The 25,707-nt window shown below is 30.0% G+C and overlaps 1 protein-coding gene across 2 annotated transcripts in view; it reads right to left on the bottom strand.

The window, feature by feature from the left end:
• Positions 1–573: 573 nt before the first annotated feature.
• Positions 574–25,707, bottom strand: part of LOC145245943 (metal transporter CNNM4-like) — a 299,957-nt gene continuing 274,823 nt past the window's right edge. For both annotated transcript variants that reach the window (XM_080107704.1, XM_080107705.1), the window contains one exon: positions 574–25,559. In XM_080107704.1, coding sequence (XP_079963830.1) covers positions 24,934–25,559 — 626 coding nt within the window. In that variant the 3' untranslated portion in view covers positions 574–24,933. The remainder of the gene's footprint in view (positions 25,560–25,707) is intronic.

Below are 25,707 nucleotides of genomic sequence, written 5' to 3'. Positions count from 1 at the left end.
GTTTGTATATCTATCCCCAGCATAGGGAATGACAATGTTAGATATTTGCAGTTTTGTCAGGGAGGTGTCAACTTCTTCCTACATGCAGTGTCTAATATTTCCAAATGATCACCCACCTGGTACTGACCAGGTTCAATATTGCTTAACTTTGGTGACTTTTACAAAAAATTTAGGGAAGAAAACTGTCAGGGTGTATACTAGAAGGCTCTTAACATCTCTTGGAGACAGCCCTTCACAAGCGATCAACTCTATAGACACCATCTTCAAATCTCAGCCCTGATCAAAAAGAGAAGAACCAGATTTGCTTGTCACTGCTGTGGAGTGAGATGTGGTTAAGGATGATATTGTCATGGATGTTCTTTTGCGGATATCAAACAGGGATGTAGCAGAGTGAGGAGAACTTACTTCAAGACTTCAGAAGACACACAATGCATCTATAAAGCCCTACCTGATATGATAGAAGTTTGAATGAGATGGAATGAAAGTGACATTACCATGACCAGATGATAATAAAAAGGTTACATAAAACATTCAAAGAAGACAGAAATAAAGAATTCAATTCAAAGCCATAAATGCAGTATTGTTAACAATTTATTTCTTAAAAGCAAGAAGTATTTCTTCAATGGTAATGAATGAAAAAAAAATTATTTTTTGTTCAACTTTAAAAAAAAGAAAAAAAAAGATAAAAACCCAAGAAGAAAAAAAGAAATATAAACAGAATAATAATTTTCACTGAACAATTTCCTTTATTCTTTGAAAAGTCGGGTGCAACTGGCCATAATCTGATATCTGGGAGAAAAAGGGGGACTAAATTATAAAAAAAAAAAAAAAAAAAAAAAAGAAACCTAATATTCCACTGTACATGTTTTGTGTGATTAGATGCAGTGTTTCATGTTATGATTTGGTCAAAAAAATGTAGGATAAACTTTACTATTGTCAACATAAATTATTTTAAAGAACATCCCACTGAAAAATTAGTCAAAGACAATTTATTTTGCATTATTTATTCAGTTGTAACCAAGTTTATAGAAAATATACACACATTTATTTGCCATGAATATTAGTCGTGTGTAAAGTATTCAGAGACAGCTATATTGCTTTTCCAGGAAGCAAGATTCTAAAACCAGACCAAAAATGTGCCTATGTCATATCAAAGAACCGATGTTTAATTTAATGGCTTGAATTAAAATAGTATTCAGCAGTCCTTTCCGGTCTAGCCTGGACTTAACTTCCTGAAAAAGCATAAACATGCTTACATCTTATTTCAAATATTAAACTTCTTTTTAACGTAAATAGATCACAAATTCATAGATAAACCAAAATAGATTTTCACTACTTTTTTTAAATATATTTTCCTTTAAAACAATTTAGGTTGTCAATAGTAGCATTTACCAAATGTAGAAAGTAATACAAAATCCGTACAGAGATTTCATTTAACCATATTTTTTTTTATGTACATGTCAAATTTTACGCTTTTTTTGTGCCCAGAGTAACATTAAAAAATCTTGTTCTATGCATTTCTGCAAAGGCAAAAGCTCCATTTAGTACAAAGAAGATAGTTAAATATACAAGAATTGTCTAGAAAGATTGGTGGTCTAACATCTTTGGGGATTAATAGAAACGTTTTGATTTTTGTTATGTTTATAAATAATGAACACAAGATGGCTTCAGAGACGATGCCTTTTTTCTTAGATGCATCCAAATATTACTATAAGGGGCTCCGTTCATTAGTCAATCATACTAAAATATGAACTAGTGCAGGATAATCCCCCAAAAATGACAACGATGGAACTCCCTAATAAAATTCACAATCCTTCCTGTAATTAAATCATTAAATCAATCCCAGCAGCACAGCTCAGCTTGCCGAAACCACAAAAATAAATGACAAATATAATTTACCAACTTTCATTTTCCAGCTTCATGCATTGCATAAGACAGTGGATGGCTGATAACCACTTGTAAACGCAAGCCCTGACAACGACTTATAGGAGTATTTATCTATCTTCCACGATGAGAAATGTGACACAAAGTGGGATTGCAGAGTCAGTGGACCCCAGGAGGAGCATTCTGAGCTTCAAAAAAAATACCTGGACAACCACGCTGACATTCCTTGGTAAAGGCGCTTCAGGTGATAAGCAATAAACTCCCTTCTCAAAGAAAGAAGGCAAAGCCTGTGAAGGTAAGTCTTCTAGAACAGCACAGGACCAGCATCATACCACAATCAACAGTGAAGAGGTCATTTCAGAAATAGTCTACTGTTGATTTTGGTGCTAAGGAAACAACTTGGATGTTCCAGCATATATCCCTAGTTATCATCATCATAACCTAGTTATCATCATCATAACCTAGTTATCATCAGAGGCAATCTTATTTCTATTATGATGTCATCCCGCAACATTTAAGACTTTTCCTGCATATTTCTCATTTCTATGTAACTTACAGATTATTGTTTGTTTTTAATTTTTACTATTGACCGATTGTATGATATGAGATCTGCATACATGCATAAAAAATAAAGACAACAACATTCTATTTGGTGTGTCTAATTTATCCAGCAAGTTTTAATCATGAACGTCTAACAGTCTTCCATCACGATCCATCAGAACCAAAATCAGGAGAGAAAGGATTGTGAATTTTATTAATGTTTTCAGGAGTCACAGTTATTTTGATCACTCGGTATGAGAAAGCATTTTTAGATGCATCAACATGTCTTTATAAAAGGCTCTGTCCATCCTTTGGTTTGTCAGGCTTAAGTTGGAAATCACATTTTCATTGACTTATGCTTAAATATTAAATAGCACTTTCGTCATTCTGTCATGCTTAAGTTTGAAATAGCATTTCTATTGTAAAATGTGCTGAATTGAATGCCTTGTTTTTTCACTGAATGGCTGATGAGATAATAATTTATAAGAAATGTAGTCAACTTTTGCTGTAATTTGCAAATAGATCTAACAGAAAACAGTAATAAAAAAGACATGCACAAGAGAGGAAATAGAGACATTCTTTCCATAGCTGAGGATGAAATTGTTGCTACTTCAGAATCAAGGTTTGTATTTTTATTCCTTTTTTTTTTTATTTCAAAGGAAAGTAATTAAAAATATTAGGAAAAAGGAAAACAATAAAAAAAAGGGAGAAAAGCATATTTACAAAAAAAAAAAGGAAAACAGATTTTTGTTTTAATTTATAAACAATTTTTTTAAAAATGGGAAACAGATAAAATAGAAAACAAATATATATTTTTAAAAATGATAAGAATACTAAACTGATAAAATAAAATAATAATAATAAAAATAATAATAATAATAACAACAGAACATGAGAGAGAAGGAAATTTACTAAACAAAAAGTGTTTTAAAAAATTTAAAAAGAGAAAAGCTGAAATTAATTGCAGACTACATACGAAAATAAAATCTCAGAAAAAAAGATTTAATAAAAGTTTGTTTCCCCAGAAATGAAGAAATATTGTAGTTTTATAATCTAAGCATGAAAATAAAGATAAAATAAGAAAAATTATATAATAAAAATAATGAACAGCCAGATATTGAAGGAGATAAAAATGTTTTCTATTTTCTCTCTAAGTGAGAAAGACTTTTTTTTTTGAAGGTGAGTAATTAAAAAGAAATTTTAATTTAAATATAAATAAAATTGTGGAATTTATAAAATGCTAAATGGAAAAAAAAAAAGATAAAAATCGATTCCATTTTTTTTTTATATATAGTTTTTGATTTTTTTAATTCTAGGAAAAAATCATTATCAAATTTGTGAACTTCATAATTATTGTTCAATGACATATTTGTAATTGTCGTTATAATATTGGACTGATATTAAATAAGCTGTAAAAAAAATATTTATTACATTTGGCAGAGAATGAAGAAGAGCACAAGTTGAACAAAATTTCCATGGAAAATGCTCGACTGAGCTCCAATCTCTGGTTTCTTCTTATAAGACATTCACAGCAAGAACACAACTGCAAAGAACTTTAATTTTTTCCTTCATGTGCCTAACATTAAATGGAATTTCCATGAACAGAGTTTCTTCCCAAATGAGAGTACTTCCATGTGGACAACATAATCATGTTCAAATCAAATGTAAAAAAAAAAAAAAAAAAAAAAAAAAAAAAAACTTGTCAAAAACAGTCCTCATAAATAAATTTTATTGCTCAGTTTCAAACTTCTCATATTTTTTTATTAAACTGACACTTCATCCATCTCATTAATACTTATCCTCGAGTTACTTTTCGCTTTTACGAATAGTGACTTTATTAGTAAAAAAAATCCTTTAAATCAAACAAAATAAGTTCGAGAAATTACAGATATGAAAAAAAAAAATGATTCTGTTGAATCAATGTTATTTTGTGTAGAATTAATTATATCAAGGTAAATTTTAGACAACATTCCTTTAGATATATTTCGTTGTAGAAGACTGACAGGGACTCTTTAGTTTGTTTTTTTTTAGCTTTTTTTTTTTTTAAATAATTACTGGTACCATTAAATTTCTTGAAAAAAATGCAACCCTTATTTTAACTATTTTGAAAATTTTTCTTACTTTTATTTTCTAAAACAATCAATCCAAATAAAGTTTCTGTTATATACAAATGTAAGAAGAAAAAAAATGTAATTAAAAAAATGTGTGTGTGTATGTATGTATGTATGTATATATATATATATATATATATATAAATATGCAAGAATATCTTTAAATTCACACGCACATTATATATATATATATATATATATATCAAACATGTATATTATTTATATGTAAGAATATTGTTAAATTCATATATTATATATACTATGCATAAGAATATATATATATATATATATATATATATATATATAGTTCAAAGTTACAGGTATCCAAGAGTAAAAACCAATGAATATAATGTTATAGACAGTGCTCAATAAAAAGAGCAAGATATATATATTTATATATATTTTATTAAACAAATTACATTTTATCATGATGAATAGAGCTAGCGTTTTGGTCAAAATATGACCTCATCGGGCGACCTATACTTGCGGTTGCATTGGAAGTCAGATATTTATTTTTGACTGAAACGATAGCTCTGTTATCATCATGACATAATGTAATTTGTTTACTAAAATATAAATAAATGTATATACACATACACACATAAGTTTTTATAAATCATGAATTTGAGTAAAATGTTTTAAAACATTTCAATAATAATGAGTAATGTATAAATTCAGTCGTAACTGACTGTTGAGTTTGTTAGCCAAGTGATGAAGGTGACACTTGCGAAAGGTGGTCCCTCTTGTCTGAGGCACAAGTTTGAATCCTATAGAAGTCATTGTTTTTTCATTGAAGTTTTCTTTATTCATTCCCAGGTCCATATGCTAAATTAACTGATTATTTAATGCTATTAATCAATCAGAGTGCTAACAACAACAAAATAAAGCAGCAACATACATTGTGTGTGTGCATATATAATTGCTGTTAGAGATTGGTTTCCTAGATGTAAATCCAATGAAACCTGCGTTATTATTAAAGAGTGCTCAATGGAGAAAAGAGCAGATATGTTTGTATAATAAACAGACATATATATATATATATATATATATATATATATATATATATATATATATATATATGTATATGTATATTTCAATTAAGCTACACAGTGGCTTTAGGGTTTCATCCTCATAGGAAATTGTCAGGCAAAAATGCAAAGAATTTGTGTTACTGGGTGTTTTAGATATACATGTAGTATTTAGTCTAGCTAGCTAACCAATCAAATTCATTATCCAATGGCAGAGATTCTCACAAACAAAAGGTTTAGCTGACATTTACTTCCTCTTTTTTATGTATGTGTGTGTGTATATCTATCTATATATATATATTAGTGTGTCCACATAAAATGTTATGAGGGGACAATATTTTATGTATCAATTTTCAATACGTGAGAAAAGCCGGGTAGTAAGTTAGTTTAATGCCATATATTTTCATAACATATATGGGAGAAAGAGAGGGGTAGACAGGAGATAGCAGCAAAGAGGGAGATAATTCATATCTATTAAAATTTAAAGTATCTAAGATATTTTCAAGATATCATTTGTTTTAATAAGATGTTCCTAGTTCAAAGTAGTGGCTTTTAATGCGTGAAAGTGCCTGCATGAGAGAAAGAGGGGGAGGGAGGGAAGAAGAAGAGAATCACCAAATAAGGACTTCCTCAATAAAACTGGTTATAAAATAAAACTTTTTAGACAACGTTTAGAGTAATTAATAACATTAACAAGATTCTATGTAAATTCTACGATTGCCATCTTTATCACGTTGCATAATTTACTCTTAAAAATACTGTTTAATAATATTAAAGAAAAAATTTGTCTCTTCTTCCGTACAAATAATTTATCAGCTCAACATTTTTAAATAAACGAAACAAATGTAACGTTTGAATTTATTTATTGTGACAAAGTAAATGTTTTTAAATAGTCTCTTTCTTCTAATTGTAAAAGCAGTTACTAGATGAATAAAAGAAATGTCATTTTCTTGATTCAGTTTACTTTAAATTGTAACAAAAAATGTTTATTAAAATTATATTAAAATAAAGACAAAAATACAAAGAGTGGATTTTTAAAACTTGACGGTGCTCAATAAAAAGGGGTGACATAATTTGATTTTAGAACAATTCATTTTTAAAATCTGTGTACCTGAGTTAATTTTTAATTGTATCATTTTTGATGATTGGATGATCTCATTTTTAATAGTTGTGGAAGATACATACAGGAAATGTCTTAACATTATTATATCATTGCAATGTACTAACAATAAATAAATAAATAAATATATAATGCCAACTTTAGCCCAATGTCCTCCTCCCATCTGGTTAATTTTAATCATTAATTGCTCCAAATTGCCGGAGATTCTCAGTAATAAGATTTTTTTTTTAATTGAAACATAGACTAATGCATAAGCTTGTTTCATTTTTAATTTAAAAAATTTATTTTTTTTTATTAAAAAAATTTAATTTGGTTAAGATTAAAGTTGAAACTTGATGGTTGAAAAGCAAAAAACAAAAAAAAACGGATAAACTAAGAGAGTTGTTAGGTCTAGGATTAAAATTCCTTAGAAATCCTTATAGACTAGAGCAATTTTAATTTTTGTCTGAATCCAAAGTGCTTATTTTATAGAAATTTGATTTCCCCTTCGTTAAAAGCTGAGCTTTTATCTAAATTTGCTATTATGGGAAGGAAAATAACTAGGCACATACTATTATGATGCTCTAAGGTGTGTCCAACATTGATCAAAGCAACTTGATAAGCCACTTCAGACAAAATCAAAAAAATATTTGAAAGATGAGGAGTTATCCATTGCAATTTTTTTTCTGCAGATTGTTGTTTTCAATATATATATATATATATATGTATATATATATATATGTTAAAACATGGGTATCTCCAGTGGAGACAATAATGTATGTTTTTTTTTTAAATGAAATAGTATTAGCTCTTGTATGACTTATGACCAAGATCTTTGTAGTTTTGTTTCTTTTTTCACTAACCATATATAAGTTGGTTGGTTGTTTTTGTTTTAACCCTTTTCAGATTATTTAATGCCAAATCCAGTGATTTTGAAGAAAAAATTTTTAATAGAATATATATATATATATATATATATATATATATATATATATATATATATATTTTTTTTTTCAAGTCAATTTCTATTTAACTCATAGTTGGCACTCTAACAGGTACTACCACTTCGGGTCAGAGTGGATCTGGGAGCAATGGCAATTAAAGGGTGGTTCCACACTCCCCAAAGCCCACAAGCTGGGGCCTCACCATCGGATATAATTTAAGGTCATATCCAGGACCTATATATATAAGAAAAAAGAAATTAAAACTGTAAGTTGAAATTTACAATTAAATTTATTGTTCGATTGAATACTCCAAAAAACAAATTTCAAAATCCTTCTTCTGTGGAGTTTCAAAGAATGCTATTTTTCTCATCAGAAGACAAAAAGAAATAAGCAAATTATATTTGTAGCAATGCTGGAATTTGTTGGTTGCGGCATTAAATGAAACTGCAATTTATCATAGTCATAAATTGCAAAAATGTCCTTTAAAACAACGAGTGAAAAAAAGTAGATGTAGAAAAATAAAAACAAACCCGGAATAAATTTGCAGCTTGCATGAAAACACTTTCAAAGTTTACCATTGGTTTATATCAGGTAAACACTGCATCTCCTTTGATTCCATTATATATATATATATATTAATTAGTATCCCAAGGATTGAATCCCCATGGAGGCCATATATTAGTGTTAGGATAGTATTGCTGCCACTAGGGATACAGAAGAGGGAATGCTTGTTAGCAGTAAAAGAGGATGCGTGCATTAATGTTGAAACATACAGAATTGTTAATGGATTTAACATTCATGAATACAGTGAGCAAAACATTGAATGTAGATCAAACCTAATAATTTTCTTGGAGTGTTTTTTAATTTCGTTTAAAATTGGACGTGCCCTGGAAATACATATTACAACTAACTGTTTCATCTACATATAGTTGAATTGACCAAATGTTGCCTGTAAATGGTTTTATTTTAATTTAGATCAGGAGCATATACGCTGGAAAAAAGAATTAAGCATTTCTCGACCATCTATCAACTGTGAATAAATGTTCCAAAGTGCATGCAAGCATGACTAAGATGAATCTTGCTTTCTGAAACTTGATTTAAATGCAGTTTCAACTCCATTAACAATTGCATAAGAGCTTTACCTTATTAAAAGATAAGTTATGAAGCTTATTTTTTTATATAAAATTTGTATAGATTACTGGAGGCGAGTTTTCCTTAATGGATTTTAATTATTTATAACTCGTATATTGAAGCTGAACAAAAAACGTTCATACTTCATTTCTAAATGAAAGCATTGGACAAACAGTGTGGATGTTCGATTCGTTATTGTTTTATATATAATTAGTGTTTACTTTAACTAATCAGATTCATTGGTTTTATTACTCTCCCTACCAGATTATTGTTTTCATCAGTCAATAGGTCTTAAGCTTTTTGTTTGAGAAGAGTTTTGGCACTCCTTGCTTTTGAATGGGTAAAATGAAACGTTACTTATATGAGAACTAAAATAATTTACTGATTCTACTTTTTGTTATTTATCATCATTTTATATACACGGCATAATCACCTTGACACACCGGATCATCAAAGTTAAGCAACGTTGAACCTGGTCAGTACTAAATGGGTGACCATTTGGGACTCCAGGTGGTGTATGTGCTCTCCGTTTATCTCAGCATTGTTTCTCGCCATCCTGGACTTCTCCTTGCCACTGAACTCAAGCAGTGCCGATTCAGGAGAGTAGTGGTTGGGTTTGTGCAACCCTTGCCTCATTAATTACATGCACAGCTGCCCCTACAAGGGGTATCCTTTGTCTTCCGAGACTGAAGAGAGGCATCGAATAAAAAAAAAATCATCATTTTAGATTTATTTTTGAGTTACGAAGTTTGCATTTATTTTGTTTTATTTTTTAGCAATGTCGACAATTAGTTGCTAAGCACTAGCTCCAGTCCCATCACTGTAATATTGTATCCATATGCTTGTTTTATAAGTACTTCCATGGAATGTGCTCCAATGAACTTAGTTCACTTGTATCCTTTCAATGCAAACATTCCTGCTGAATCAGACTAGATGCAATATCTTATCTCTTCAGTGTAAATGTGCCCAGGTGTTTGGAAAACGTTTTATTCTAATAGCATTTCTTTTTTTTTTTCAGACTTCTTGCCTTTGAAATTGCTTCCTTGCTTCCCCTACTATATTAACATACAGAAATTTAAATGTAATGTAAATAAACATCTTGTTACACTCCCCCACATACCTAGTATAGCCCTATAAATCTGTCTCCTAGTAACAGTAGCACCTTATGTCTTGGCGAAAATGTGCCTTGTATGGAGTGAACTAAACTAAAAAAAATTTAAATTTCAAGTTTAAACATAAACTACATGGATACAATTTATAATGGCGCAAATACAAACAGATCAAATTGTTCTGCATAGCTGATATTTTATTTGTTTATTTAAAGACATTCTCAGAGTGAAAATGAATTTTAATCACAAATATACGTAATAAACATTTAAAAAATCTTGAAAATTTTTCATTCCTAGTTTCTTGTTTAAGCATAATCTACACACACACACACACTTCTGCATAGCTGATATTTTCTTTCTTTATCTAAAAACTTACTCAGAATGAGACTGGATTTTAATTACAAATTATAAAAAAAATATAATGAACATTGCCATCTAGTCCTTACCAGCTTTTGACTAATACCTAAATCCCTTACATGCTGAAAAGTAGTTAACTTTAAAATATTATTCCCCCACCCCTTCAAATATCATCTTAATTGTTTTGTAGTATTTTGAAATATAACCTCCTTAAACTTATTGAATGGGCCCAATGGTAATGAGATTACCTCAAGGTGATTGAAAAGGCAGGATAGTCAATAACAATTATAACACAGATAGTAATGATATATAGGTCAGAAAGAGAAAGTGAGTAGGTATTGCATTTGATTGTTGTGATAATTTCAAGGTTGAGACGAAAATTGAAAGTATAAACATTTTATTGTTTTTATTTGAGGTATATTGTTTTGTTGTTTTGAGAAACGTGTTAAAAACAATTGTCAGAATCATGCTACCAATCAAGAATTGGAAAAAGAAAATGACAGAGCGAGACTTGAAGTTTAAGCGAGTGGATGTTCTGCATTTTTACTCCATTCTGCAAGGGCTGGGGGAACTGATGGTATATATGAAGCTGGATGGGGTGCTAAAAATGTATCTATTTTTACTTTAATAAATTGTAAGCAATAAAATATCTTTTTTGTTTCAAATCTTCATATTTGCTGCAACGTCTTTCACATTAACAAAAAAAAAAACTGGATAATGTGATTTCTCAGTATGATCGACCATCTTGGAACAAGTATTAAATCTAGTATTTACAAATACTGCTGGGAAGGGCATTAAACTTAACCATGAACAAAACAGTAACTTATTTTCTAATTAATCATATAGAATGAATCATTTTCAATCAATATGTATTAAAGTTAAAAGTAAGTGCTCAGCTGTATGATTGAGATCAATTAGAAAACCCAATAGAAGCCTAGAAAGTTGGTTTATAAGCATACTGGAATGTTCTATTGTGCCTAAATGAGCAAATCCATTCTGAGTTCTGATTGATTGTTAGTCAATGAGTTGATATGCTAGTGCAGCAATATGGATCAATTTAAACAAGAGTTTTTCTGTCAACTAAGCACCAGTTGAAGCACTAATATCTGTGTCATTTTTACTTTATGGGTCTGTTCTTTAAATTTTTTAGCTCAAGGATCATTTCTGCATGTTGAATTTAAAAAAAAAAAAAACATTGTTCTCTTTGGTATGATTTTAAAAGTATGTTCAATATTTATTCAGAACATGGATCCATGACACAATGGATAAAGTGCTAAGTCACATTCTTCTAGAGACTGAATGTTTGACATCAAGAATACAAATAAGAATTACTTAAGACTTTTACTTTGTCATGGTTGATGAAATGTGAGCAAGCTATTCCCATGGATTAAATAAAGGGTTCTGTTTGAGCTTTGTACAAGTTTGACAAGATGCACCTAAAGAAGGTCGAAGGTTACAATGACTGAAATGTTGTGAGAATAACATCCGAGACGAGAACCGTAATCTGATTCATACAAATTATCAATCCTCATTTCAAAAATTTGGAAACTTTTTTTTAGTTGAAAATAGAACTATCATCCTAAGCTTCTATTTTCGTCATAGCTTATTATGGGTAACTTGAAATAATTTTTTTTTTTTTTTACTTTTCATGTCCAGATAGCAGACATGCAAGAACCATTAAATAAGTTGCGCAAAATATTACCTCTACATAGTATGTGATTGTCTGTCCATTGTGAAAAGTTTATATTTATAACTCCTCCCTATGGCAGGATGATACAACATGTAAGACTAAAGAGCCAACGCCCTGGAGAAAGAACTAGCCTGTAAAAAATGCCTGAACAGCAGCAGCATTCTTCAAGGGGGTGTCTAAAGTGATTAGTAATAAACTAATCCCTTCTCAAAGAGAGAAAGCAAAGCCTGGGAGAGTGAACATCTTAGAATTGTACAAGAACAAAACCATACCTCAGTGAACAAGGGAAAAATAATCTCAATAATGGCCCATACTCTGTTGGCTTTAGCGCTGAGGGAAATCCTTTGTCTGCTCTTCGTTCAGATTACCACGTTAATATGCATAGGCAGAATACAACAGATCTAAAAGACTAAACCTTGACCACAAATTAGTAGTTCCAGTTACACTTATATATCAAACTGATGATCTGGTTCAGAGAACAACATGACTCTGCAGATCATATATATTTGACAATGGGAAGGCATAACTGATACAGTTAGAGGAGTACCATGGAGTACTTGCAGGTTTGGCATGCCACATATACAATCAAGCTTCAAAGAAAAAAAAAAAAAAAACATGTTTCACCATCAACTGATGGACAACTCCAGAAGACATGACAGAGTCTGTAAACATGTAAATAAATAATTTGTTATCACAGGTTTCAGTCAACTACAAATCGATCAGAATATAGAAATTTCTGTGACCAGGGTTCACTTGCATACATCATCATACTGCATACACATGCTTGATAGACTCTTTCATTGGTTGACAGCAGTAACGCTCTGCTGTTTAGTAATGGTAGAAGTTCCCTGAACTTACTCTATTCACTTCCAACTCTTGCAATCACATCAGCACCAGCTCCTCCATATGTGACGATGGTATCACCAAGGTAACAAAAGTTTGGAACAATCTAAAGTCCAGGCGTTAGTGTTGTCTAAATTTTTTGCAACCATAAACAAAAGAAATGCACATTCTAATTCATTAATTAAAGGCTTTTATTTCACATTCACTATGACATTTTTATGGGTTTTGTGGAAGGAGGAAAAACGAGTTAATGTTTTTAAAAGAAAATGAAGAATTTATACATTGAGTGCAAAAAAAAAAAAAAAGAAATCTTAGGAAATTAATAAAACATTTCAAAACCATGTCAAAAAAGAATAAATATATATATTTCTTGTTTGACACATATATATATATATATATTACACAGTGATATTTGGATCATTACCACTGAGAAGCCATGAATTTAAAAGCTATTATGTTTTTATATTTCTAAAACAGCTATATGGTAAACAGCTGACGATTCCAGTTTACCATTTCACAATTTAAGTTTCGGTCCCTTGTTTCATTGTTATATAGTTGAATCCGTGTTTGTATTTGTGAATTTCCCAGCAGTAAGCTGGCTTGTGCAACTGCTAAGTCTGTGATATGTTGAACTTAATATACATAGGAATTTAAGCTGCTTTCTATATCTCAATAAATTACTCAAAACTTCTTTAGACACACACACACACACATACATATAAGTTATGAAAATATATATGGCAATTTAAGCTGCACAGAATATTCCGCGTTTCATCCTCGTGAGAATTTGTTCGGGTGGAACACGGAATATTCTGTGTAGCTTAAATTGCCATATATATTTTCATAATTTACTACCTAGCTCTATCTATGCATTGAGCACTTGAAGTAAATACCGAAAATTTACACATAAGATTATATCTTCTTATATTAACTAATGTGATTAAATGAAATAGTCATATATATATAACGCAAAGCTTTTTTTATAAATAAACAAATGGAGCACTGTAGGAGTGGTGGTCAATGTTTGTATAAAGCATTAGATATCATTTCAATAGGACCTGATGGATAGAGTTATTGACTATCGCCTTGATGGTGGTTGATTTGATCCTAGGCTTGGGATGGGTGCATGTCTAGCTATATTGAAGAGCTATGATACAGCGAAACAGTCTGCCTGTGGATGACTACAGATATATATATATATTACATAATTTTATAATAATTTATACCCAAACTAAGTTATATGGTTTACAATTGATTTAAAAAAAAACCTGTTATAATAACTAAAAAAATCTAGGTAGTTTAATATAAAAAAATATTTTCTTCAGGACATCCAGGCAAAGATGTAAATATAAAAGTTTGTCGGATAAAACAAATAAGCAGATTCAAAAGTTTATTCATGTATTACTCAAAAAACAAAAATAAAATTCAACAACGGTTGTGAAAAAATTCCAAAAATTGGGTAATCGAAGCCATTCTGATTTGTTCCATCAAATTCGCACCCTGCTTTTAATTAATTTACTATAAAAACAATTTCTTTTCTTCAGAATGAAGATGTTGAATCAAAATAGATTCAACATCTTCATTCTGAAGAAAAGAAATTGTTTTTATAGTAAATTAAATTTTTTTGTTTATGATCCAGATTCTTTTTAAACATTTGTAAATCAGATGACTTGGTTTGGTTATAAATTATGATAAAATGATATGTTTTAAAATAAATATATACATAGTAAATATTTCTCTCCACTTCTGTAATGAAATTTGATCATTTAGGAAATCATTCCTGTCCATATAAAATTAATTTATATTGATATACTCTCATCCCTCTCTCTCTCTCTCTGTTTTTAAATCCCAAAAAGAGTGTTTCATAGTAAACAACTGATGATCCTTTTAAAAATTGTTTACTATTGTTTGTTTATGTAAGTAAAACTATTCAACAATATGGGAGATTGACTTACTGACTTAATGTTCCAACCAAAGACAAATTTTTATTTTTATAGTAAAAAAAAAAAAACTTCTTAGACTATATATATAAGATTGTTGAATTTTTATTTATTTTTTTTATTAGAGATTAATTTCTTTCTTTTTACTTCGCTCCCTGAGCGTTTATATTATAAGAAAGGAGTTATTTGCTCTTTTGTTTACATTTCTTCGCCTACATTTTAGGACATATTTTTTATTTTATTTAAATATTAATTATTAAATATTAATTATTAAATATTAATTAATAATCATTACGTGCGTAAAAGCAAGTCATCTATATACATGCATGTTTCAGAGCTAACTCCTTCATCAGTATAGCTAGACTTTTATTGACAAGGATCGATCCTACAACAGCTCGATAAGTAGTCTGATGTTTTACCACGGGACCACCGGGTCCTTGCCAATTTTATGCACGATTTTTATCGCTTACAAATCTAAGATTGTTGAATTTTTATTTATTTTTTATTAGCGATTAATTTTTCTTTTTACTTTGCCCCCTGAACGTTTTTATTATAAGAAAGGAGTTATTTGCCCTTTGTTTACATTTTTCTTCGCCCAAATTTTTAGGACGTATTTACTTTTATTTAAATTTTATTTTAAATATTAATTATTAATTAATAATTACTATGTGCATAAAAGTTATCTATATACTGATGAAGAGTAAACTCTGAAACATGCATGGATATAGATGATTTACTTTTATGCACGTAGTAATTATTAATTAATGATTAATATTTAAAATAAAATTTTTAAAAAAGTAAATACGTCTCTCCTATATATAATTGATAACATTGGAAATTGCTGATCCCCCCCCCCAATCTCCAATGAAACCTGGTCTAGTTACCCCTTCCCCCCAAATAAATTTTTTTTTTCTAAATTTTACATATTATTCATCGAGGGCAACACCGATTAGGAAGTTTTGAACTTTTAGCTAGACATACAGACACACAGACAACTTCCCTTTATATAATAGTTATTTTAGTTACTATAAAAATATGGAGAATGTCCAACATCAGATTGAATTACAGAATTAGCACTGCATATTGTCTGGTAGTTTTTCACCTTATATTCATCAAGTAACCGTTTTTTATTTTAATTAACACTTACTAAACACTACTAGTTTAATGTTTCCAACATATATACAGATGATGTTTGCACTTGCTAATTTTATGCTATCTTTAAAAAAAATCTTTATGAAACCAATCATTATATTTGCATTGTTTTTTTTTTTTGGGGGGGGGGGGTCAGATTGATTGATTATGGACAATCTTGAAGCTCCATATTTGTGAAAGGAACACACAGTTCTTCTTATAATGTGTGACAAAATGACAAATAAGATTTCAGATTTCTTCAGTGTCAGCAGGAGAATGGTAAAAAAGGTAAAAAAAAATAAATGACCAATCAGAATTCAGCTATGAGGCACGATTAGAGAAAAAAAATGCATGATCGATGACCTGATGATGTATGGAAACCAGAGTTTGTTGCTGAAGTTCAGGAGATTATCGACAATGATTACAGCAAATCTATGCATACTATCGGATTGGAGAAAGTTGTCGGTGAAAAGATTATTCTACATTCTTAGTGAAGTAATGAAAGTCGACATCGACCAAGTAGGGCATACATATCACAGTTAGACCCACACCCAGCTGTCAGAGAATGTTGTCAACCAAACTTCACCTTGCTATCTGGCCTCTCAGTTCACCTGACGCGACCACGACTCAACTTCTTTGTATAGGATGCAGTGGAACAAGAAATCAGCAACACAAAACGCTAGGATCACTAGAGTTAAGGAGACAGTGAAGAAGGCCGATGGTTGTTTCAAAATTATCGTCTAAGTCAAAAGCAGGTTTATTAAGTGAAATTGACAGAACAATTTATAAAGACAAATTCAAGTTTGATGAATAAATCTTAAAAAAAAAAAAAAAAAAAAAAAAAAAAAAAAAAAAAAAAAAATTAAAACTAATGCTTCATTTTTTTTTTTTTTTTTTTTTTAATACAGCTTACAAACAAATTCGCTCTTTCTCTCTCTCATATATATAGAGATGCTTCTTTTTTTACTTATATTTATCTTTTGATGAAAAGAAACTATCTTTGAAAATCTATGGGTTACAGATTTTTCATTATTTATTATCTAATATATGGAGCGTTTTATAGATTCAAATTTTAAAGATATTTATATTAATCTTTGCAATTATATATATACACACACACACACACACACACACACACACACACACACACACACACACAATTGGGCAGTATTTTTTGTGTGATGCATATTTGATTAAACCAGAGTTACATTTCTTGTTTGTTTGTTTTTTTCCTGATCTATATATGAGGATAAACGATACAATATTTTATGAAAATGAAATATTGTGGTGACAGAATGGAACAGCAATTAAACATAGGAAAAATAAAAACAACCAAGGGAGATGGATCAGTTTTGATCAAATCACCTTTTTCACAAGACATTTGTTGGTCAGAACGAAACTGGTCAATCTCGTTTGTTTTTATTTTTCATTTTAATTTTTTTTCTTTTCTATTCTGTCGTTTATACTTGTGTACATTGTTTATGCTTAAAATCATTTATATTATCAGTGACTGTGGATTTAACTACAGTGGCATAACAATATAAATTGGCCTTAAAATACTGAGAGGGCACACTAAATGAGTATATTTGTGATGCAGGTTGAGAATAAGATTATGAGACAAAAATGGTTGACAAGAGTGAAAATGCAAAATACATGGGCGACTTCCATTTGTTGAGATTTAAATTTTCTTTGTTTAGTTTCCTGTCTATTATATTTCTGAAATTAAACATTAAAGGATTTTCTTTTGTTCAGTAATAAAATAAGATAAAAATAAACTAAAAACATCTTTTTTATATATATATATAAAAGAATGAAAATTTGGAGAATAATTATTTTGTTTTAAATTTAAGAAGAAAAAAGGAATAAAAAATTATTAATGAAATAAAATGAAGTTGAAATAATTCGAGACAAGAGTTTAGAAAATATAAAAAGAACTGTTATCCTGCTAAAAACATAATTCTGGCTTTCTGTTAAGATGATGCCATGCCACAATTTTCATTTTAAATTAAAAAAAAATTCAATCCTCTGACCATCAAAGTGTGCTGAGTTCCTCATATTTAAACAGTCTTCATAATACTCTACCTGCATAGGTAAATATCAACTTATGATTAGTTTGTTTAAAAGATAAATATCTAACAGAATTATACATAAGTTGACATAAGGGAAGAAAAATCTACATAGGACAAAAAGAATTTTCATATTTCATCTCATTTTCAAAGCTTTATCAATAAAATGCTTTTATTGAACAGTGTCAAGCAAATATACATAAAGTTGGGAGTAGTGATCCTTTCTTGGACGAAGTTTCTTGGGAATATTAGATTCACAAGCAGTTTCCAGTGAGAGATGATTTTTGACATTTTTTTTTCAGTTGTTTAAGCAAAGAAATATTGCTGTCCCTTGCATACAACACCAATTTCCGAATGATCACCGAATCTGGTACTTACCAGGTTCAACACCGCATAACTATGATGACCTAATGAGAACTAATGTGTCGAAGTAATGATGTGGTTGTAATGGAGGATGGGTAAAGTAAGAGATAATGTTAGTGTAGGAGGGAGTAGGGTTGGTGGTAGACTGAATAGTAGGTGGGTGTTTATGAATGATTCATTGGTGCCTGTATTTTGGGTTGAGTGGGGGGGGGGTGTAGAGAGAGAGGGGGGGGGTCCATACTAGAATCTTTCCTTGAAAAAGTTTTGTAAATGAAATGAGATGAGATCAGCATGAACTCCTGTTAATTTCTTTATATGCTATAAAGTGTGCATTTTTTTTTTTTATTGGACTTAGTCTTTGAAACCATAAGCATCATGTGGATAATGACTGAGTAACAGATAAATACACAACAGAATACATAGGACGATAAGTGAAAAAAAAAATGTAAAAGAAAAAAAAAACAATTAACATTTATTGAACAGTCAAGCAGATATACATATCACTACTTCCAACTTTATGTCTGTTTAATTATGTCAAGAAAATCGTTTATTGAATAAAGTTACATAAATGAAAAATATTGTAATGAAATCAGTGAATTTTTGAGATGAGGATTGGTTATTTGGATTCATCAGACTACTGTTCTCATCTTGAGTGTAATTTTCACAACGTTTTGGTAATTGTAACCTCCAGGTATATCATGTTGAATTCCGGAATGTTTCTGTCAAACTCTGGAATTTGGGCAGAATTTCTAACAGAACCCTTTATTTACTTCATGGGGGTAGCATGCCCTTGTTCCATCAGCCATGACTGGATAAAGGTAACTGCAAATTATTTAGGACCTCCATCCAGTCATGGCTGATGGAACAAGAGCATGCTACCTCCATGAAGTTAATAAAGGGTTCTATTCGAAATTCTGCCCAAATTCCAGTTTGACAGAAACATTCCAGAGTTCGACAAGATATACCTGAAGAAGGTTGGTGGTTACATCGAGCAAAACATTGTAAAAATGACACTCAAGATGAAAACAGTAGTTTGAATAATCAAAATAGTCAATTTTTTCTTATATAAATTGTTCTTATTTTACTTATTCCTGTTTATAAACATTGTCTATTATACCAGTTTATCTTTCTTATAATTTTAAAAAACTATTTTAATCAAATTATAAAAACAATTTGTAACAATACAAAGTATTAAAGATACCTTGATCTTGGAGTATCATAAGAAATACATGACCAGAGTATTACAAAATATTTGCTTTACTTAAAAAAAAAAAAAAAATTCTATAAAATTTTTTTTTAATTTTTTCTACAAATAGAAATCTGTTATCATCGACAACAGTACGGCACTTCTCTTCAATAAGTCTCGGCATGTAATTACACAGGATAACAATTAAAGAAATTGATTTTAACATTTAAAATAAAAAGAAAGAAAATTAAAATGACCGCAAAATGAAAAAAAGTCAAAAACTGAAACCGTCATGAAATAAAAGCAATGAACAAAAAAATATTGAAATTACAGAAATTAAAAATGAATTAAAAGAAACTTATAAAATAAAAACAAAGGAAGAAAAAAAAAAAAAAAGGAAATGAAAAATTCAATATTTTTTTTTTTTTTTATAAAAAGTCGAAATTGTAAAGAGAAATTAATTTTAACAGGTAGAAGGATTGAACAATTTCTCTTTATATATAAGTTTCTTTAAAGGCATAAATATTGAACAAAATGTGTAGGTATAAATAAGAAAAAGGAAATAAGCTAAGAACAGATTATTTAGAACCAGTAATAATCATGTTTCTATGGATTTGATGTTTAATTTTAGTTATAAAACTTTTGTCAAAAACAGCATTCATTGAACAGAGTTGGATAAGATATACAAAAAGTTGGAAGTAGTTGTGACAAGATGAGTAAAGTAAAGAAGCATGTTACAAGTATCTTTCTCTTTCCTCTTATTGTCCACCATTTCTTACTTTCCCACTATTTACTCTAGAGTACACTTTTAGCATCCCATACACTATCCCACCATAACATTCCTCTTTAGTTCATTTTTTCATGCACTAATTTATATGTATCGCCCGACCTCACATACCCTTTCACCTTTACTCATAAGTTTATCGACTACGAACCTCACCTTCTAACACACTTGTTTACAGTACCCCACTCTTGGGTTCGCCTCAAACGTTTTGTGTGTCATCCAATTTTCTTCAATAAATCTTATTATTGACAAAGTTTTATAACTAAAAATGAAATTTCAAATCTATAGAAACATGACTGTTAAATTATTTTTGGTTCTACATAGTTTGTTCATGACTTACCTCCTTTTTTCTATGTATACAACATATGTATATATGTTTTGTTTTTTTTTTCAACTATGTATGGTCTAAAATAGTTCAAGTGCAAAATTCAATCCTAAATATTTTCTGAACAAAAAACATCAGAGATACTGTGCCGAGCAACTAAAGTTTTGATATAATTAAGAAAACACTCATTTTGTTAGTATCTGTTATAATTTTCATGTTCGTGTGTATATATATATATATATATATATATATATATATATATATATTAACAGGATAAAAATATCCAACAAAATGAAATAAAATATACAAAGCAAGAGTCTGTTTTAATGCATCTTGTTCTATACAAATTTCAGCAGAAATAAATGATGCATTTAATTTAAAACAAGCGATACATAAATATAAAAAGAGAATGATCAAATCTAGCAGATGTTAATCAGGAGGGCAAAAATCCTTGGCCATCTAATTCTGAACACCAAACTATCAAAAAAAAAAAAAAAAACCTCATTCAGCCTTTCTGATAATATTATAGCATCTGTTATTTTTTTTATTCTTTTAATTTAAAAAATCTATTTTAATAGAAAAGAAAAAAAATTTATTAAATGCAAGTATATTGAGAATGCTTTCATTTTGCAATATTGCAATAAATACATGACTAGGGTATTACAAAATACCTGCTTTCCCTATAAAAATGTCACTTATAAAGCATAAAAATTGTTAGAAAGTATGAATGAGGCTGGTTGACTTAGGTTGAATGGAAGTCCTGTTCTGAATAGTGGATACATGTATGTACATATGTCTGTTTAGTGTGTAGTAGTATTGTATTTAGTGAGAAGTGCTTAATTTCCACACATTGTCGTAGAGTGATTGTTATTATAGTTCCCTCTTCTTCTCATACCGTGATAACTTCTAATTTTCCTACTGTCTATTATAGTATGTACTCTTACCATGGCACACACTACCTATCCCCACTGAGTCAGCCCCCGCACCTGTTAATATTTACATGTTTTTATTTATTTGGAAAAATTATAAAACATTTTATTGTTGTTCTCATTATTATTATTATTAATAATACTAATAATAATAATAATAATAATAATAATAATAGTGTTTATTCATTTACAAACTGATGCTTGATGCCACTCACTACATTCTCTTTTGATTATGAATCATTTTCTCTGATAAAGTTTATATAAAACAATGCATCAAAACACAGTATTCCAACTTAATGTTTTTTTTTTTTATCATCCCATATTTATATGTATATATAAGAGTGACTATCACATTTTATTATTTTTAATGAGAGAATAAATGATAAATTGATATAGGTTGTTCCCCTCTTGAATCCTTGAAGTTTGTTTTCTTAATAAAAGAAAATGTTTGAAGGAGGGGATCATAAGTTAAGAGAGGTTGAGAGATCAAAATATGAGGTCAATCGTTTTTTCTTTTCTTTTTTTTTAAAGGGTGGAGAGGGAGTATTAACTTTTTTTTCAATACTCAGACGCTTCTTTCATGCAGTTTACAAGTCATTTTCACAGAATCTTCAGAGTCATTATCTATTAATATTTTTGTTGTTTTTAAAAACAAATTTAAATTTAATTTTTTTATTTAACCCATCTATGCATGGCACTCAGTGCATCAGGCATGAGCTTAATCAGCAAGATATTTCACTGTAACATTTTTGTAGCCATAATACAAACTCCATTTTAATTATTTCTTGATAAAGTTGTCTGTCAATGTCAGTAAACAGACAATAAAAAAAGAAATGTCCGAATGCAATGAAAAAAAAAAACAACAACAAAAAAAAACAAATAAAATGCAAGTAAACACAATTTGCAAAGTTTTGATTTAGATGAAGATTGATCTTTTGTATTAATTCGGACTGCTATTCTTATTTTCACAAAAATTGCCACCAATGTAATCTCTATCCTTCTTCAGATGCATCTTTTCAAACTCGAGAATTTATATGGATTTTTAAACTGAACTTAAATCCAATCTAAACAAGCCTTTCTTGAGCCGTCCCCATAAATAATCAAATTCTACCCAATTTACACCATTAACGATTACTCCACTACCACTATACATTCATTAACCCTTATCCTCGAGTGACCTTCGGGCCTTGATAAGTGGTGACTTTCAAGTAAAAAAAAAACAAAAAAAAACAAAAATAAAAAACAACTATTTAATTCATTGGAGTAGATTGTTCACATTCTGTCAACCATACCCGAGTAAAAGTGTTAAGTAATTATGTTATTCTTAATTATTATCGCCTGTAGTAAGGATTGAACCTTCAATCCCCGGAATAATATCACTTAGAACTGACTGTTAATCAATGCTGTTATCCATAGTGCTACGGGTCCATGTGAACCAAAACACTATCCTCAAAGATTAAATAAATAGTCCAGTTTAAAATTCTGTATGTTCCCATGTTTGACAAAGAATCCACAAAGTTGAAATGAAGTACCAGAAAAAGGTTGGAGGTGGCATCGGCTGAAACGTTGTGAAAAATAAACACCAAGACAGTATAGTAATCTGAATAATCCTAAATACCTTTATCTTTAGTGTTGCTTTTGCGTACGCAATTATGATATAAACTACAAGTCATGTAATCATTTTTTATACTTCCCTTACTCAAAAATTTAACACGGTTGATTTCGGCCACTTACCACCGGTGGGACAACCAGATACTGTACAAAAAATAAAAAGTATTTTTTTTTAAGTTCTTTAAAACTTATGATTTGCGTTTACATTCCTTCAATTTTCGCAAATCGTAGTATTGGTCAAGGGAGATCATTCTATCTTACTAAGGCTTCAAGGGAGATAACTTCGATTTTTAAAGATATAATCATTGTTTTTACTTCTTTCTCCTCTATTTACACTCTAAAAGTAGATATGTATTTTAGCAGCGAACGAATTTTAATGAAAATATGATTATATTTTATATATAATAGTAAAGGAATAGAAAGACAATTTTAAATTAAATTTCAATGCGGTAATTACAACTGTTATAAAATGTATACCAGCTATCAAAAATTAATTTGAACATCTAAGATTAATTTTAGTCAATATTCAGAACAAGTTTGTAGTTTAAGTAATCCTAAAGGATACAGTAACACAAAAGCCATGTCTGAAGTAAATCAGGAAAATCGGAAAAGACATGCAGAAATGGGTTAAGTTTTTCACTTTTAGTTAACATAATTCTCAATAATATTATTTTAATGACCCATAATGCATGAAAGATATAACAATAACATTTCACTTGTAAATAATAAGGATAGGTATTTTCATCACTTCAATAGTTTAGTAGTAATATTCCTTTATATATTACTTAAATTGTTTTCTAATAGGCCATTACCATTTTTTTATGTTCCTAGTGATCATGTTTTATCCTGTTTAGTTTGCTCACTTTAACCGGAAATGGCCAAAGCAAACAATCTAGTATTCGAGATACCTCTAATGACTGTTAGGAGCACGAAAACATTAGCAATGGCCTATTAGTAAATACGCAATTTATTCAAGTACTATAAAGCTCTGTCTGAGAAGGCATCGAGCACTATACAAGTGCAGAAACAAAACTTTCAGCCAGTCCCAAAAACCGACACTCACAGCTACATAGCTATCAGTACACACACATTATATATATATATATATATATATATATATATATATATTGAACGATGGGGAGTAGGGTAATTTTTTTTTTAAAGAAATTGGTTTTCTTTCTTCCGGATGATTGTAATTTTCTGTTTTCCTTTTTTTTTTTTTTCCTGTAAAAATTGCTTTTTTTTTTTGACATTGAATAATAATTAAAAAAAATTTTAAAAAAGACAACTTTACAAAAATTCTTATCAAACATCTTTTAAATAAGTAACAAATTTTTTTTCCAATGTTTTTTTTTTTTTCCTTTTTCCTTTCAACAATTATTTCTCTCTCTTGTGTTATCAGCATCATTCAAACCCTCACAGCCAATTCTTAAAAAAAAAAAAAACATTTTTTTTTTCTTTTATCTTATGTGGAGGAAGTAAGGCGGGCAGGATGGGGGAAGGTAGAGAATAACAAACTTGATTAACATTACACACACACGTGCACATCAGTAGAGTCATCACATTCATTCAAAAAAAAAAAAAAAAAAAAAAAAAAAAAAAAAAAAAAAAGAGAAGTATAGCGGGGAGAATAGGATCATTTTAAGAAAAATTACTACTTTACTAAGGTATTTGTTTTTTTTTTCTTTTTCCGTTCTCCAAAAATTTTATATTTACTTTTGTAGATATTTAAATGCTTCATCTTGAATTTGGGTACCTTTCCTTTGCCCCCCCCCCTTCCTCCATCCATCGTCTCCGACCCTTCCTGGTTGTCAACATATCACCAAAGAGCCCCACCCACCAGCAACCTAAAAAATCCAACCTCAGCTATTCACTACAAGAGGAGTTCTCTCCCCTTTATTTGTTGTAGTGGGACTAGTCCTGTCTGCTGTGCTGTCATTATCTTCCACCTCAACGTGAGGCGTTTCCTCATCGTCATTGGTGGCTAACAACTTGCCCGTCTCAGCATTTTCTATAATAGATGAACTGCTCGCATCCTCCTTGCTTTCGTGATGAGCATTGCCCTTTTTCAAGTTCGAGATGTAGCTTGATGACACGGACTTCTGCATTGGCCACGCAGTAGTTTCGTTAATTGACTGAACTGAATTGCTTGTAGAGTGATTGGGTTTCTGTATGGCACCCTCAGATGCCCGCCGGCTGTCCGAAGTAAAACATTCCAAAGACGGCTTCCAGTCGCTTGACACTTTAGTACGGTTTAATTCTCGCTTCAGTTCCCTTTTAAATGCCTCCGCTTCATACTGAGAGGCAAGGGATTCTCGTTTCTGACCCAGCAGTGTGGCTCGTCGTGCAGCAATGTATTTATCGCGGCTGATGTGCAAATATTGCAGATCTGTGGTGGCCTTCACGGAGTAATCAGGTTTGTATGGTTCCAGTTTGAGGTACTCACTGCCAGAGAAACTTCCAGGAGATACAACAGCATCGGATATACCTGCAAAAGAAAAAGAAATTAGCTCTTAAATAAAATAGTAATGAGTAAAATATCTTTGAAATTAACTAACATTTTCTGTTTGTACATCTATTAGTGATGGAACGATTCCTATATTTTTCCCTCCGATTCCAATACAATTACTGATTCC

Source organism: Euprymna scolopes, chromosome 23, assembly GCF_053919585.1.
Source record: "Euprymna scolopes isolate OS-2025 chromosome 23, ASM5391958v1, whole genome shotgun sequence".
NCBI classification, from domain to species: domain Eukaryota; kingdom Metazoa; phylum Mollusca; class Cephalopoda; order Sepiida; family Sepiolidae; genus Euprymna; species Euprymna scolopes.
This window is presented reverse-complemented; position numbering and strand designations above follow the sequence as displayed.